Here is a 17,681-nt window from a genome sequence, read left to right as displayed (position 1 = left end):
TTAAATAATTATTTTTAGGTGAGTATTTCTCATCTGAAAGCAACAAGAGATCTTTAATCCTTCAAGAAAAATAACTTTTTCCCTTCAAGAAAGTAGACAGGTACTTGATGCACTGATGGTAAAACTGTATTTTGCAAATATCATTTCCCATACAGTTAAGACAATGCCAAGATTAAGAATTTTACAGAGAATTGCGTCTAAGCTAGTATTGTAGATACTTACTGGAAAGTACAAGTAAGATGCCCTTTTTGGTCTTAGGAAAATCCGCATATCCATGGGAAGTAGGCAATTGATGATTATGAGCTAGTACTAATGTAGAAGCTATGATAAAGTTCCTATAATAAAAGCAGTTCTGATGATGTTTTGAATTTCAGGGGTGATCTTATTAACAGTCATATTTACTAAAGCACATTTCAACAGAGTCTGTCTTTTCTGTTACTTAGATATTACTATATTAATGTTATGTATACATGGATTGACTTTTGCATGTGGGGCCTTTTTTTTTTTTTTTTAACCTCTGAACCTGACAAAAGAAACATAGTCTTTAACAAGAAATGTGTGGACTTAATTGTAAATGGGAAATAGTAGGGATATGTAGAGATACAGTCTGCTTTCTTTTTTTAAATACCTTCTCAGCCTTTGCTCTGTTGATGGGAATGCAAACTGGTGCAGCCACTCTGGAAAACAGTGTGGAGATGCCTCAAAAAATTAAAAATAGAACTTCCCTACAACCCAGCAATAACACTACTAGCAATTTATCCGAAGGCCAGAGGAGTGCTGATTCATAAGGGCACTTGTACCCCAATTTTTATAGCAGCTCTTTCAACAGTAGACAAATCATGGAAAGAGCCCAAATGTACATCAACTGATGAATGGATAAAGAAGATGTGGTTTGTATATACAGAATGAATACTTGGCAAAAAAAAAAAAAAAAAAAAAAAAAAAAGGAATGAAATCCTGCCATTTGCAACAACGTGGATGGAATTGGAGGGTATTCTGCTAAGTGAAATAAGTCAGTCAGAGAAAGACACATACGATGTTTTCACTCATAGGTGGAATTTGAGAAACTTAATAGAAGACCATAAGGGGAAGGGAGGAGGAAAATTAGTTTTAAGCAGAGAGGGAGGCAAACCCATAAGAGACTCTTAAATACAGAGAACAAACTGAGGGTTGATAGGGGAGGGGGCAGGAGAGAGGAGAAAATGGGTGACAGGCATTGAGGAGGGCACTTGTTGGGATGAGCACTGGGTGCTGTATGTAAGTGATGAATCACAGGAATCTACCCCCCGAAACCAAGAGTATACTATATACGCTGTATGTTAGCTAACTTGACAATAAATAATATTTTTTAAAAAATAAAAAATAAATGTTTTTTCAGTTAAGATTAAATGGGAGCAAGCAGTATATTTAGAGAGAAAGAGCCAATGGAGAAGGTAATGAGAGGAAATGATTTCAAGTTCAGTTCAATAGGGCAAATAAGAACTCCTCATGTACCATTCCTCCCTACTCTGTTCCAGAAGTTACTTATTAGTTGATAGATTTTATTGTTCATTCATAGGAAAAATGCTTTCCTCCATCTAAATAGCTTTTAGAGTTTTTCATGTAGTGCCCTTGTGTGACATAATAATGCATTAAAATTTAATAGCTATCTGGAACCTTTTAAATTTTGTTTTGATTAGAAGTTGGAGGGTGGGGATTGTTAAAATTCTTAAGACTGTTCATAATTTTCCAAGGACGTGTGTGAAACTAAATCACCTACTGACAGCCACTTTTTGTTTCATTTCCCTTTCTTCATAGCCACTGGTTCTTAATGATGCTATTTTGGCCTTTTCCTAAATGCAAGACTTTACTGAGAGAGTAGGCTATCCTCAAAGGTGCTGTTCCTAAAATTGTTTAGGTCTCTTGGGCTGCAAGGTTGGCCACTGGAAAGCACAAGGGACTGCATTTCTGTGGCAGCAGCCTTGAGGAGCATCATTAGAAACCAGCAACAATAAGATAGAAAGGCAAAGATCACTGGAATAACCTTACTGTTAGCCATAGAACACTACAGGGTATCTGGTAGTTTGCTGTCTGTGTGACTTTCTGGACCTTCAAAATATGGGCATGACTTTTTTTTTTTTTTTAAGGATTATTTGTTTTATAGATACATTTTTAAAAACTGACCATTTTATTCATTGTCTAACAGTACGAGGATGTCGTCCAGGAAAGATTGTGCAGATGACTGAAGCAGAAGTTCGAGGCTTATGTATTAAGTCTCGGGAGATCTTTCTCAGCCAGCCTATTCTTTTGGAATTGGAAGCACCGCTGAAAATTTGTGGTATGTAATCGGGTAAAGTTGGAAACAGTCTATTTTGAATACCAGTTTTCCTCCCCTAATTAAATTGAAGGTGATCTAGAGAAAACATTTAAAAATTTTTGTATAAGAGAGATTGATAGGTTTGATAACATAAAATATAAAAATTAAAACTTTCATAAAATAATAAGTTGCAGACAATATTTTTAATATACATCAGATAAGATTGCTATTCACAGTTTTTAGTTCTTAGAAACAAGACAGACAATACAATAGAAAGATCTTTTTTTTAAGGCAGATTTTAGAAGAAATTCAAAGGGTCAATAAATGTAAGATCCTCAGCCTCACTAGTAATCAGTGAAATACAATTTAAAAACAAATCCTAAACTCTAGACATGTCGGAAAAAAAGTCAAAAACTGATAATCCAGTGTTGTCAAGGATGTAGAGAAATGGGCATTTTGGTGTACCAGTTACAAACTAAAGTTTGGGTGGCAATATGGCAATATCCATGGTGTTATAGTGGCTTCTGGCCAAAAACAAAAATTTACAACCTTAGGTTGAGTGATCACATTGTTTTAGCCAGAAAAATTGTTGTACAAAAAGCGTTTTTTATAGTTCACGTAACAGTGGGAAGTGGTATAATTATCATTGGCTTTTGGTTTGATAACTGGTAGTGGCTGTTTGTGTCTATGACATAGCTTTACATGGACTTTGATGATGGACTTAATCATCATCTTTTGCTCAGTCAAGGACTTTTTATATGTAAAAATTTTCACTGTCCTGCATGTTTCTTAGTGATCCACATTCATTCATACCTTGTAATCTGCAGATGCTTAGTGTGTTCTTTACTTTTTTTCCTCTTTCTTGTGTTTATTAAGTCCTGTGCTTGGTGCTTCTTGGTACAGTATCTAGCAAATAAAAGATATTAGCTAAGTAAATGTTTGTTGAATAAATTAATTTGCTTAGAATATCACCTTTAAGTAAGAGGTAATATGATATTTTGTGGAGTAGAGCCTGGCTGGCTCAGTTGGTAGAGCATGCAACTCTTAATCTCAGAGTTGTGAGTTCGAGTCCCAAGTTGGGTGTAGAGAGGACTTAAAAATAAAATCTGAAAAAGAAGAATTTTGTGGAAATGATCAGTCTCTTCTATGAATTTAAATGAAGCAAATGTAGTTACTTGTAACATTTTAAAATGATTCCAGTTCTCTGCAAGATACTCTTTAAAATGCTTTGATACAGAAATAATTGGAGGGTAATAGAAATTAGTTATACTAAATATTTCTAAATTCTGGCTGTCTCACTCTTGGGTATAACAAAGTAATGTTAAACTACCAGATGATAAGAGTGACTGTAGTAGTTAACTGTTATATAACAGATTACTCCAAAACTTTATGGCTTAAAACAGCATGAATTTATCACCGCACTGTTTCTATGAGTCAGGAATCCAGGCACAGCTTAGCTGGATCCTCTGGTTTTGGGTCTCTCACAAGGTTGCGATCTAGGTGTGATCTGGGACTACATTCATCTCAAGGCTCAATGATGAAAGGATTCAGTTCCTTAAGGGCCGATGGACTGAGAGCTCGGTTCCTAATAAGTGTTTGGCCAGAGGCCTCCTTCAGTTCTTTGCCATGTGTGCTTCTCCATAAGGCAGCTGGCTTCGGCATCAAGAATGAGAGATGGCAAGAGAGTACAAGCAGATTGGAACTCGTGATCTTTTGTAACCTAATTTCAGAAGTGACAGCCCATCCCACTTTTTCCTGTCTCCTGTTTGTTAGAAGCGAGTCACCAGCTCCAGCCCACATTCAAGGGGAGAGGATTACACACGGGTGTAAACATTGGGAATCATTTGAAGCTGCTTCCCACAGTAACCAAATGCTCTAAAATTGTCTTTTTCTATTTTCAGGAGATATTCATGGACAGTATACAGATTTACTGCGATTATTTGAATATGGAGGTTTCCCACCAGAAGCCAACTATCTTTTCTTAGGAGATTATGTGGATAGAGGAAAGCAGTCTTTGGAAACCATTTGTTTGCTATTGGCTTATAAAATAAAATATCCAGAGAACTTCTTTCTCTTAAGAGGAAACCATGAGTGTGCTAGCATCAATCGCATTTATGGATTCTATGATGAATGTAAGTAAAAATAAAAATTTATCTTTTATTAATGGGAAAATTCCCTAATACTCCCTAATATAATTTTCCAGTTCAAAAGATTTCTTTTGATTCATTTTTTTTTTAATATAATTTATCAGGCATAGGACCAAGAATAATCTTTCATGGAAGAAAAACCTGAAACCAGGAAACATGTTACCAATTAAACTAGTTCTTTGGGATCTCTTAAGATCATGGTATTTCAGGTTGACTGCACCTTACTCAGCTGAAAGGGCCTCTTGTAATTAATCCGTTCATTTGGCAAAATATCCACGTGAAACAGAGGTCACTATAGATAATAGCCTCTGTTTTTCTAGTATCTACTAAGATTTTAGCTCTCAGCATTCTTGCGATAAGATGGAAATTTTCATTGGCCCTGTGTCACAAGAAATATTCACAAGTTGTAGGGCGCCTGGGTGGCTCAGTTGGTTAAGCTGCCAACTCAGTGTCTGCTCAGGTCATGATCTCACCTTTCGGGAATTTGAGCCCCACATCCATTCTGTTAGTGCAGAACCCACTTGGGATTCTGTCCCTCCCCGGCACACATGCAGTGCTCTCTTTCTCCCTCTCTCTCTTCCTCAAAATAAATAAACTTTGAGATAAAGAAGGAAAAATACTGAGAAGTTCTATGAAATTTTTTCAAAGTTTAAGTTTATTATTAGAATTTTAATTTGTGCCTATAAAACAAGAGAGATGAGGATAGCAACTACTCAGATATATTTTACTCAGGTACTCTTTTCCTTTGGTAAGAAATCACTGATTTCCTGTTTTGTAGTAATGTTTCCAAGTGTAATTACTAAATTACTACATTTGAATTGGTCTTTTGCTTTTGTTAGAGTATGGGAAAGAACACATGTTTGGTTAATTACAATTTAGAACCAAATACAACGATTTTCAAATTGAATTTATTGTTTTTTGGTGGTGAATTCTCCATTGGAATCTATTTTTGTTTTTTTCCTTCCTTAAATATGGTAGACTCCTATTCAAACTCCTATCTTCTTGGTTTGTATAATTTGACAAGAGGAAGTGTGTATACCAGGCACTACTCTACACACTAGGAATGCAGCAGCGCACAAGACAGATCATCTCTAGTCTCGTGGAGCTGCGTTCTACTAGGAATGATTCTACATCTGATTTTACGTGGCATTTTTACTTCTAAGGTGTAATGTATGGTTTCAACTGTTCAAATCAGACCAGTAGACAGGAAGCAGATTGTAGTATGTCTAACTATAACCACTTTTCTAAAGCTATATGAGGAATAGAGGTGTGTTTTTAAAGAATAAAATATGGGCTTGAGTATCCTCAAGGTTTATAGAAATGACATCAGTTGAGCTAATGTACATGAGAGCAGCTTGTAAAAACTGCTTTGAGTTATACTTTTTCACAGAGAGGCAGGTTATGGCATAAAAGCATAGGAAATTAGTGCTGTGTCTTTCATCGCTCCCCAGCGTTAGTTGTTGCAACTTCTTGCCAAATTCAGGAAGATCAAGTAACTCTAAAAAGGTGAACATACACTTGAGATTTCTCTTGTCGTAGCTCTTTATGCTAGACTATAGGAAAATTATAGCCTTCGTGTCTCTATTTATACTTTATGTAGTGCCAAGTTGTAATTCACTCAAAAGTGAATACCATTGAAGCATTTGGAAATTGTCCTTTCTTGTCAGTAAATTTATGCTGTGTTACTCAATGCATTAGAGTTAAAATGGACAATCTCCAGAGGTACCCCTTTCACTTTTGCTTACTTATTTGGCTAGGTATTCAACTAATGTACACATTGAATGGAACAGATAAACTAGTAGTCTGTTAGACTATTTCAAAGTGACTATGTTATAGTGATCTTAAAAGACAAAAGGATTTGATATATGTGTTCCGTAAAATACCTAGCACAATCTTTCAAGTTTTTTTAACTTTATGGAAGGTGTTGAATGTTCATTAAATTTATTACCTTTCTAAAAATACACAAGAAGCACTCATTACAGAAAAAACAAAGTGCGGTATAAAGAATAAAGTTGAAATTATAATCCTGTGGCTATGAGATAACAAATGAAAACAGTTTTAGATTTATTTCTTCTATTTGCTTGTTCTTTTTATAGGCAAACGAAGGTTTAATATTAAATTGTGGAAGACCTTCACCGATTGTTTTAACTGTCTGCCTATAGCTGCCATTGTGGATGAGAAGATCTTCTGTTGTCATGGAGGTAGACTAGTAAATTTGCTTTATGGGTTTTTCTCACTGTCATTCCATTGTTTGGAAAAGACGTACAGTAACTAGGATGCACACTGTGGAAAAATATAGCTGTGCTTGTGTAAAAGGTCAAATTATTAAAACTATTCTGAACATGGCTAAAATCTCTTTTAATAACTAGAAATTTATGAAGGTTTATACAAAATGAATGTTTAGTTGAGTACTTATCTTTAAAGAATTTCACATGTGAGGAGGATAACCAGATTTTTATTTGAAATAACGTATTCCGTTTGCTTCATTTTTGATAGAAAGATACCACTACTGTCAGTCAAAATGAGAGGATCATGATTACTTTCCTGCCAATATTAAATGCCTTTCATTAGAATCCAAATGAAATTGGGTTTATTAGTCCCACATATCAGGAGTTCTAGGCTGTATGTAATATGTCCATTTTCATCCTAAAGATAATTTTTGAGGGGCAGCTGTGTGGCTCAGTCGGTTAAGCGTCCGACTTCAGCTTAGGTCACGATCTCGTGGTCCGTGAGTTCAAGCCCCGCATCGGGCTCTGGGCTGATGGCTCAGAGCCTGGAGCCTGTTTCCGATTCTGTGTCTCCCTCTCTCTCTGCCCCTCCCCCGTTCATGCTCTGTCTCTCTCTGTCCCAAAAATAAATAAACGTTGAAAAAAAAAAATTAAAAAGAAGCAAAGGAGGAGGGGGCGCCTGGGTGGCGCAGTCAGTTAAGCGTCCGACTTCAGCCAGGTCACGATCTCGCGGTCCGTGAGTTCGAGCCCCGCGTCAGGCTCTGGGCTGATGGCTCAGAGCCTGGAGCCTGCTTCAGATTCTGTGTCTCCCTCTCTCTCTGCCCCTCCCCCGTTCATGCTCTGTCTCTCTCTCTCTGTCTCAAAAATAAATAAACATTAAAAAAAAAAAGATGATTTTTGATAGAATAATTTATTCTGTATAACTTTTAAAATAAGCAGGAATAGGTGCCATGAAAATATATAGATTGTATATTATGTGGCTGTCTTAAGAAATTAAAAACCTACTGATAAAATACATGTTTCCAAAAAGTTAAGATAAAATAAAGTATATTTCAAAACAGATACTGACTAATGAAAAGGATTTAATTATGTCAAAGCACTTGTAGAAGCAATAGTTTTTATGCAGTCTGGAAAGGGAGAGAATTGTTGGACACATGTTTATGGAAGCCTGAGTTAGAAGGATGGAGTAGACTTTGAAGAGGTGTAAAGAATTTGAGATGGTCTTTTTTATTTGTCTAGTTAAAGGAATGTGTGAGCACTAGCCTAACTAGAATGTCAAGCACATAGGGAATAATGAGTATCAGATTATAGAGATTTGAATACTGAGCAAAGTAGTTTGTTGAATGGTTTAATAACCATATTGGGTTTTTGTACATGGAAATAATATAGTAAAAATACTGTAAGAAAATTAGTGTTTTATATAGTTATATAAATATTACTTATAATTATTATTTATTAATATGCAGGAAGAATTAAAGTGAAAAATGCTGAAAAGATAGATGTACTTGTCTAGGCCTGAGGTAAAAAGCGATTTATTCTTGGAGCGCCTGGGTGGCTCAGTCAGTTAAGCATCCCGATTCTTGATTTCGGCTCAGGTAATGATCTCATGGTCTGTGAGTTTGAGCCCTGCATCAGGCTCCATGACGACAGTGTGAAGCTTGCTTGGAATTCTCTCTCTCTGTCCCTCCCCAACATGTGGGAACACATGGGCTCCCTCTCTCTCTCTCAAAATAAATAAACATTAAAAAAGGATTTATTCTCTGATAGAACATGTTACTATATTAATTGAAGTATTTTATAGTAGATCCTAAACATTTAGGAAATTGTAGTTCTTGCACATTAGTATACTTAAAAGTAGAAATTAAGAAGTTATGTGTTGGTACTTGGATTATCCATAAAAGAGAAATAATAGTTTATGTACTAAAGATTGTGAAGTGTTTTCATGTGCTTTTTCTTATCCTTGTGATCAACAATTACACTTTACGAAGATAATGAGCATGTTGCAGAGAGATGTAGGAAGGTCTTACAGGACAATGAGACACTTAAACTTGGAAGTAAACATCTTTAAGATTAGGTGGTGAGAAGTGATAAAAGTGGTCGGAAGGATTGGAATTGGGTATATTCCTGGAGAAAGGCAGAGAATGGTTGGAAAGAAAGAAGAATGGTAAGATTTCTAACTCTGTATATTGAAGATAACATTAAAAGGAACACATTACATATTTTTAATTTCAGATAGTGAATCTACTTTGATTAAATGTTGCTTTATTTAAGTGAAAATTGTTTAGATGTCATTACTCTGACCGTCTTTTATTTATAGGACTGTCACCAGACCTGCAGTCTATGGAGCAGATTCGGAGAATTATGAGACCCACTGATGTCCCTGATACAGGTTGAGTATATAGAGAAGTTTAATTAGTTGTTTCATGTAAAATATTGACATATTTGAACTTAACTATATATTTAGTTGAAGATTGGTTTATGTAATAAATAATAGAGCTTTTTCAATAGTAAGCTAACTACAGATTACTTGCAGTAATGTATTTTATTTCCCACTACTTACTTCCCAAGGTGCAATACTTTTAAGTTTCATATTTAACTGTAGTATGGTTCTTTCAAACTTATTTATCACAGAAGATCTTGTTAACTGATTCCCTTTCTCTTCCTGTCATTCTAAATTCCTTCATTCATATCAACATTGATTATGTCCTTCAAGGACTTGTTAAAAATTAGTCAAACAGAGGTGTCTAGCTGGCTCAGTTGTTAGGGCATGCGACTCTTGATGTTAGAGTCATGAGTTCAAGTCCAATGTTGGGAGTGGAGCCTAGTTAAAAATAAATAAATAAATTGGTGGGGGCGGGGGGCATGCCTGAGTAGCTCATTCGTTGAGTGTCTGACTTCTGCTGAGGTCATGATCTCATGGTTCGTGAGTTCAAGCTCCACATCATGCACCCTGCTGTCAGCGCAGAGCCCATTTCAGATCCTCTGTCTCCCTCTCTCTCTGCTCCTCCCCCAGTCTTGTTCCCTCTCTCAAGAATGAATAAACATTTATTTTTGTTAAAAAAAAATAATAATAAAGTTTTTTTAAGGATTTTTAAAAAATTAATCAAAAGTTTTAAAAATTTTTTTAATATTTATTTTTTGAAAGAAACAACACAAGCTGGGGAGGGGCAGAGAGAGAGGGAGACACAGAATCCAATGCAGGCTCCAGGTTCAGGGCTGTCAGCATAGAGCTTGATGTGGAGCTCGAACTCACAAACTGTGAGATCATGATCTGAGCCGAAGTCAGAAGCTTAAACTGACTGAGCCACCCAGGTGCCCCAAAAGTTTTTTAATTAAAATAGTTTTTCTTGGGGTGCCTAGCTGGCTCAGTCCATGGAGTATGTGACGCTTGATCTTGGGTTGTGAGTTTGAACCCCACTTTGGGCGTAGAGATTGCTTAAATAAAATCTTTAAAAAATAATAATTTTTCTTAGCTAAGGATACAGTTGCCTTTTAAAAATTACCATTTAGTTTTCTGGTATTTTTTTGCATCTTCTATATTTCACATTTGTAGAGCTTAGAAAGCTGTAGAGATACATGGTGAGTTTGTGAAAAATTTGTGAAAGAATAATGAAAGTTAACTGTTCAGATGTTCAAAATAACTCTTAGGTAAGTGAAGCAAGTCAAAACAAAAGCAAATTAAGTTCCACTTGAGGATAAATTGCTCTGTTGATTAACAAATGAGCCTCACGTAATTTTATAAATAAATTCTGGACACAGTGGCCTAACTTTTCTGTTGGCTTTTGGTGGTAATTATTCATATGTACACCAAGCCAGTGTATGTACTAAGATGTGTACTAATCATGGCATTTATATTCTTAAAATGCTATGATGGGGCACCTGGGTGCCTCACTCGGTTAAGTGTCCGACTTCAGCTCGGGTCATGATCTTGCAGTTTGTGACTTTGAGCTCCATGTCAGGCTCTGTGCTGACAGCTCAGAGCCTGGAACCTGCTTCAGATTCTGTGTCTCCCCCTGTCTTTGCCACTCCCCCCACTCACACTCTGTCTCTCTCCCTCCCTCTCTGTCAAAAATAAATAAACATTAAAAAAATTTTTTTAACAAAAAAATTAAATGCTGTGATAACCTGTGAATTGAATGCAGTAAAATTCTCCTTTTCTGTTCACCGTTTGCTTAAGACATCAGTACCTTTTTTGGTGGCATTTTCTGACACAGTGTTTATGGTTTTTCCACATCACAACCCATGCTCCAACACTTACGTGTCTAACATTTAATTACACTAATTCCTGAAGTTAGCCATGACTCCACAGGTTAAGGACTTCATTTCACAAGACTGCCCCCACACTACTGCCCAGCCACAATTCTGGGATTTCCACAACCACTTCCTCAGATGCTTTACTTGTATTTATCAGCTTATCATAAAGGGATACAACTCAGGAACTAGGAGATAATCGGTTGGGGAACAACTTCCACACCCTTTGTCATCAGTGTGTTCAACAACTGTAAGCTTCCCAAGTCCAGTTGTTCAAGAGTTTTTATAGAGCTCAATTTCCAGCCCACCTCTCCAGAGAGAGGGGACAGCTGAAAGTTCCAGTCGTCTAATCATATGTTTAGTCTTGCTGTTAACTTGCCTCATTGTGAAGTGCTTTAGGGGATCTGGATCACTTCATTAGCATACACTCAGGTGTGATGGAAAAGGGCTCCTTATGAATAATAAAAGATACTCCTGTCTGGTCATCTGGGTGGCTCTGTTGGTTAAGCATCTGACTTTGGCTCAGGTCACGATCTCATGGTTTGTGAGTTCAAGTCCTGCTTCAGGCTGTGCGCTGACAACTCAGAACCTGCTTCACATTCTGTCTCCCTCTCTCTGCCTCTTCTCCACGCGTGCATGCCTGTGGTCTCTCTCTCTCAAAAATAACCAAACATTAAAAAATAAAAAGATACCTCTGTCACTCAGGAAATTCCAAAGGTTTTAGGAGCTGTATGCCGGGAATAGGAACAAAAACTAAATGTATTTTTATGATATCACACTGTCTTACCATTAAAAGTATTAACATAAGCAAAACTGTCCTTTCTCGGTTTCTACCAGACTTTTTTTTTTTTTAATGAATTTATGTTGTTGGATTCGTTGTCCCATCATTTGTGTAATCAGACCCACCCTTTATATGTTGTATTCATCAGTTCTCAACAACTTGAATATTTTCAAAATGAGGATTGCCTAGAGTGCCGCAGGGGTCTAGAAAATCTTGATATATTAAGTATGTCATGTAAATAAAAAAAGATGTTTTAGCTTACTGATGAGAGGATTGTTTATTGGTAATTTTTTTCTTCTCAAATTTTTATTTAAATCCCAGTTACAGTACAGTATTGGTTTCAGAATTAGAATTCAGTGATTCATCACTTACATACAGCATCCAGTGCTCATCACAGCAAGTGCCCTCCTTAATACCCATCACCCATCTAGCCCATCACCTATCCACTTGTCTCTGAATTCCACACATGAGTGGAATCATATGGTATTTGTCTTTCTCTGACTTACTTCACTTAGCATGTATACTCTAACTCAATCCATGTCATTGCAAATGGCAAGGTTCTGGTTTTTTCTGTGGTTGAGTAATATTCGTGTGTGTGTGTGTGTGTGTATGTGTATACACACCACATCTTTATCCATTCATCAATTGATGGATATTTGGGCTCTTTCCATACTTTGGCTATTATTGATAATGCTGCTTTAAACACTGGGATGCATGTATCCTTTCGAATCTGTATTTTTGTGTCCTTTGGGTAAATCGTAGTGCAACTGCTGGATCTTAGGGTAGTTCTATTTCTGACTTTCTGAGGAACCTTCATACTGTTTTCCAGAGTGGCTCCACCAGTTTGCATTCCCACCAGCAGTGCAAAAGAGATCCTCTTTCTCCACATCTTCGCCAACACCTGTTGTTTCCAGTATTGTTAATGTTAGCCATTCTGACAGGTGTGAGGTGGTATCTCACTGTGGTTTTAATTTGTATTTCCCTGATGATAAGTGATGTTGAACATCTTTTCGTGTGTCAGCCATCTGTAGGTCTTTGGAAAAATGTCGATTCATGTCTTCTGCCCATTTCTTAACTGGATTGTTGTTTTGGTGTTTGATAAGTTCTTTATAGGTTTTGGATTACTGGCCCTTTATCTGATATGTCATTTTCATGTATCTTCTCCCATTCTGAAGGTTGCCTTTTAGTTTCATTGATTGTTTATTTGCTGTGCTTTTTATGTTGATGAAGTCCAGTGGTTCATTTTTGCTTTTGTTTCCTTTGCCTCTGGTGACGTGTTTAGTAAGAAGTTGCTGCAGCTGAGGTCAGAGAGGTTGCTTGCCTGTGTTCTCTAGGATTTTGGTGGTTTTCTGTCTCACATTTAGGTCTTTCATCCATTTTGAATTTATTTTTGTGTATGGTAAAAGAAAGTGGTCCAGTTTCATTCTTCTGCATACTGTTTTCCAGTTTTCCGAACACTGTTTGTTGAAGACTGTCTTTTTCCATATTGGTAATTTTGTAAAGGGGAGTTGTTTATTCATCAAGTAGGGTTGGACAAGATGGTTACTAAGTACATTTCCTACTCTTAAGATCCAAAGAGTCTATAAAAAGGTAGGCATTTTTTGGTTTTTATCCTGCTCTACTTGTTCATTGTACTTGAATCTTAACCATTTCCTACTTCTAGATAATTCTTACCCCTTTCAGGAGATCTCTACTGTTCTGATCTCTTCCTTTTGTTTTGACTATTCCTTCTCAGTACTTTTTGCTCATTCCCCTTTCTCCTTTCTCTGACTGCGTATTAAATGTTTGCTTCCTCAGAGTTCATTTACTGGTCTTCTCACTTGACATTCCCAAGGTGGTTTGAGTCCCTCCTAAGATTTATACTACTATGAGTATGATGAAGATACTCAAATATTTTTAGCTCTGACTTCTTTTCTTATGCCTGACACTGAAGCCAAGGATCCGTTCTCATTTTGTTCATCCATATTTCATTTAAATCCTCCAGGCTTTTATAGAAAATGTTTTCTTCCCTCAAATTGATCATTAGATCAGATACAATTCCAGTGAAATCTCAGTTGGGTTCATAGAATTATACTAACTGATTCAGAAATATATATGTGAAAGTAACCAAGTTAATCCTGGAGAAAAGCATTAAGTGGGGATACTACCCCTACCAAATATAAAGATTTTTTTAAAAGCTTTAGTGTGTTACTGGCTTAGGGATAAATAAAATGGATTAATTTAATAGATTGGCCCCCAGAAATAGTGTAAGTAGCCTCTCTATTCAGGAAATGCTGCTGGGTCAATTGCTTGTTCATATGGAGTAACTATGTATAGAAGGAACAGCCTTTTCCATATATTGTGTGCTTAGAGTGTGCCATGCACATATTTCTTGTATGTGGGAAGAGTTGGGAAGTGCTACGTTCAGCCAGGCAAAATTATATGGGTGGGCTAGCAAAGAGTGGCTAAATTCAATAGGCTGGGGTACTAGGAAGCAAGTGATTGTTACTCTTTATTAGAGGGTAAGAGGGCATGAGAAGAAATGTGATACAGATATACTTTATAAACTTTGTTTTATTTTTTTCACTGTTGTGTTTTTATTCTTTAAAGGTTTGCTCTGTGATTTGCTGTGGTCTGACCCAGATAAGGATGTGCAAGGCTGGGGAGAAAATGATCGTGGTGTTTCCTTCACTTTTGGAGCTGATGTAGTCAGTAAATTTCTGAATCGTCATGATTTAGATTTGATTTGTCGAGCTCATCAGGTATGAAATCTAAAACTTTTGAACATTTTAATATTTATTTACACAGATCTTTTTTTTGTTTTTGAGGAAACAAAGATCTAAAACTAATTATATAAGCAAAGTAGTAGGAGAGATGAAGCCTATATACCTTGATCTCACAGTTAACAATCTGATGATTTGTTAACCATTTCTCACCCTCTAGGAGGGTGTTTCAAACTAATTTATATTTTGCAGTATACTACAATGCTGGCAGAATTTTTGGCACTTGTCTGAAGCTTTCTAGAAATACTTGATCCCATTTTAATCTGTTTATATGTATTTTAGATAACAATCAAATGACCATAGTATTAAAGGATACTTTTGAGACACTTGGAAAAATTCAGTTATAGACTGGGTGTTAGATATCAAGGAGTCATTGTTCATTGTTTAAATCTTAGGATAATAATGTTACTATGTAAGAAGGATGTCCATTTTTTAGAAATACATACCCAAGTATATGGAAGCAAGATGACATGTCTAGGATTGGGTTGAAAATACATCAGCATTGGGGCACCTGGCTGGCTCGGTCAAAGGAGCGTGCACCTCCATCTTGGTTGTGAGTTCAAGCCCCACGTTGGGTGTAGAGATTACTAAAAAAAAAGTAAAATACATCAGAGAAAAAAGGGAGAGTAAATGAAACAAATGTGGCAGAATCCTGGTAATTATTGAATCAGGATGGTGAGAATGAGAGTTTATTGAACTCTATCTCCTTTTGTGTGTCTTTGAGCTTTCATTATAAAAATACATATTTTTAAAATAAAGTTTATTTAGGTTTACTTTTTTTTTTTTTTTTTTTTTAATGTCCACCACCACTACTATATTCTGTACTCTTCAAGGAGGGGATTGTGATTTGTTGACTTTTAAATATCCATTGCTTTGTTGTTGTTGTTGTTTTAATGTTTGTTTATTTTGAAAGTGAGTGCGCATGCATGCAGGGGAGGCATGGTGGGGGGGTGGGGGGGGAGAAAGAATATCCCAAGCACAGAGCCTGACACAGGGCTCACGAACCATGAGATCATGACCTGAGCCAAAGTCTAGAGTGAGACCCTTAATTGATTAAGCCACCCAGGAGCCCCAAATATCCATTGCCTTGTAAACTTACATACTGCAGCGTGCACTTAGTGTTTGAATAAATGAATTAATTAGGAAAAGCTTATTTTGATGATTTGATATGTCAAGTCCTCATGCTCTTTAAAATATGACTGGTAAATACATTCAGTGAAAGACATTTTTATAAATCTTTTCTGTTTACTTTTGAAAGTACTAAAAGTATTTGAAATTTCTAAGTGTAATACTTTTAAAGGTTCCTTGTTTTTTCTTTTGTCTGTTAAAAGAAAGGTTGTTAAGTAGATGCTGTGCCACAGTACTTCCCTTTTTGGGAGGGCTTTGCTCCCTATGACACTTGACTACTTTTCTATGTGATCTATGGATAAACAAAGATGATTGGTTTCTCATTTTCTGCATATGGTATATATCACAGGTCTTCTTCCTACCAGAATTTCCTAACTCAGTTGAAATGAAGTCAAGTCCCCAAATCCTTTGCTTTTGCAAAGGTTTGGTAAATACTGTGTTTATGATTTAGCTAATTAATAGAAGTTTTCTACTAGATAACAGTGCAGAGTTGCTAAGTTTCCTAATAAGATACCCACTAATAATCAATTTTTTTAGCAATATATTTCCCTTCATAGATCTTTTCAAAAATAGATGATGGGGGCACCTGGGTGGCTCAGTCAGTTAAGCACCCAACTTCAGCTCAGCTCATGATCTCACGGTTCATGAGTCCAAGCCTCATATCAGGCTCTGTGCTTGGTGGTGGAGAGCCTACATGGGATATTCATTCTCTCTCTCTCTCTCTCTCTCTCTCTCTCTCTCTCTCAATAAATGAATAAAACTTTTAAATGATTTTTTAAAGAAGTCAGATTATTGAACTACCTTGGTTTGGACATCTTTTTCCAGACACTTCCAAAATCCTGTTCTGCTTATTTTCAAACCTATCTCTAAAATTAAGAGACTTCTGATGGGAAACACCACAAACTACACATATGTCCTTTTACAATAAACCTGATTATTTAGTAAATGTATGAATGAACAAATGAATAAGACTAGGAACTAAAAGTATACACTGAGTTCCAAACACTGTGGCCGAGCTGGAATAGATAAGGTGACCAAGATCTTAACAGAAAAGGTTAATATCTAAATTCTACCATGAGATAATTACAATAGGAGCATGTACCTGATACTATAGTAGGAATTCTTTTAAAATGTAAATTGTTTTGGAGGTACTTCTTATGAGCAAGTATTGTAGGATAATTTTGCTTAATCAAAGGATGCTTAAAAGACTTCAAAAATTATTCTTGCCTACTGTAAATAAATATAAAATATTTATGTGTTATTGACTTCTCAGAATTGTAGAGCTGAGAAATATAAATTGTTTAAATCATTCAAATTGACAACAGATTCTAGAAATCATGTTAAATCATTAAAGAATTAAGGATTCTGTAGTTGTGATATAATGTCATCAACAAAGAAGTACTAGGTATGTAAGGTTCCTGTAGACACTATACCTATCAGCATACGGAGAGCCTTAGAAATGGTATGATTTTTAAACATTTTATTTATCATAAGTGTACTATTTCATTTTAGCTAAATCCTTGCCATTATAGAAAAGGCATACTAAATACTTTAATATTCTAAGACAAGTTTAGAAATAAAAATCCAGCTTCCAAAACAAAACAGTGTTTATTTTTAGGTCTTTGTCACATTAATCTCAGTAATATAGACAGTTGAGAATCAGCTATAAATAAATGTGTTTTTTCTTTTGACCTTTCCTTTCACAGGTGGTGGAAGATGGATATGAATTTTTTGCTAAACGACAATTGGTAACCCTATTTTCAGCCCCAAATTACTGTGGCGAGTTTGATAATGCTGGTGGAATGATGAGTGTGGATGAAACTTTGATGTGTTCATTTCAGGTATAGTATAAATACATATAAATCAGTTTTATTCAGAAGTGATTATCACTCATAGACTTGTTAGAGATTTCTGTTTTCATTCGCAAATGCTCCGGACTTTTTGGTGTATATCAAGTATTAGAGTTTTAGAGAGCCTAAGTTATGTCAGTCATTCTTGATGCAAATGTTTAAGTTGTTAAATTCCTGTATGACTTCTTGAATAGGGGCTTAACCTACTAAAAGAATGTGAATTCAATTAATAACTTAG

The 17,681-nt window shown here is 35.9% G+C and overlaps 1 protein-coding gene and 1 long non-coding RNA gene across 4 annotated transcripts in view; one reads left to right on the top strand and one right to left on the bottom strand.

Annotated features, from left to right (window-relative positions):
• Positions 1-17,681, top strand: part of PPP1CB (protein phosphatase 1 catalytic subunit beta) — a 43,748-nt gene that overhangs the window by 21,673 nt on the left and 4,394 nt on the right. For both annotated transcript variants that reach the window (XM_006930392.5, XM_019827728.3), the window contains 6 exons: positions 2,186-2,317; positions 4,198-4,428; positions 6,540-6,644; positions 8,989-9,060; positions 14,293-14,444; positions 17,300-17,434. In XM_006930392.5, the coding sequence (XP_006930454.1) occupies positions 2,186-2,317; positions 4,198-4,428; positions 6,540-6,644; positions 8,989-9,060; positions 14,293-14,444; positions 17,300-17,434 (827 nt within the window). The remainder of the gene's footprint in view (positions 1-2,185; positions 2,318-4,197; positions 4,429-6,539; positions 6,645-8,988; positions 9,061-14,292; positions 14,445-17,299; positions 17,435-17,681) is intronic.
• LOC109498318 lies at positions 2,258-15,183 on the bottom strand. 2 transcript variants are annotated; one of them, XR_002155081.3, is made up of 3 exons: positions 14,912-15,183; positions 3,110-3,202; positions 2,258-2,392 (listed from the first exon to the last, which is right to left on the bottom strand). It is a non-coding gene; the product is annotated as an uncharacterized LOC109498318 (long non-coding RNA). The 2 variants fall into 2 exon arrangements; XR_006595860.1 differs by lacking the exon at positions 2,258-2,392 and having other exon boundaries at positions 2,481-3,202.

Source organism: Felis catus, chromosome A3 (assembly GCF_018350175.1).
Source record: "Felis catus isolate Fca126 chromosome A3, F.catus_Fca126_mat1.0, whole genome shotgun sequence".
NCBI classification, from domain to species: Eukaryota; Metazoa; Chordata; class Mammalia; order Carnivora; family Felidae; genus Felis; species Felis catus.
The sequence above is the reverse complement of the archived record's forward strand: the minus strand, read 5'-3'. Positions and strand labels throughout refer to the sequence as shown.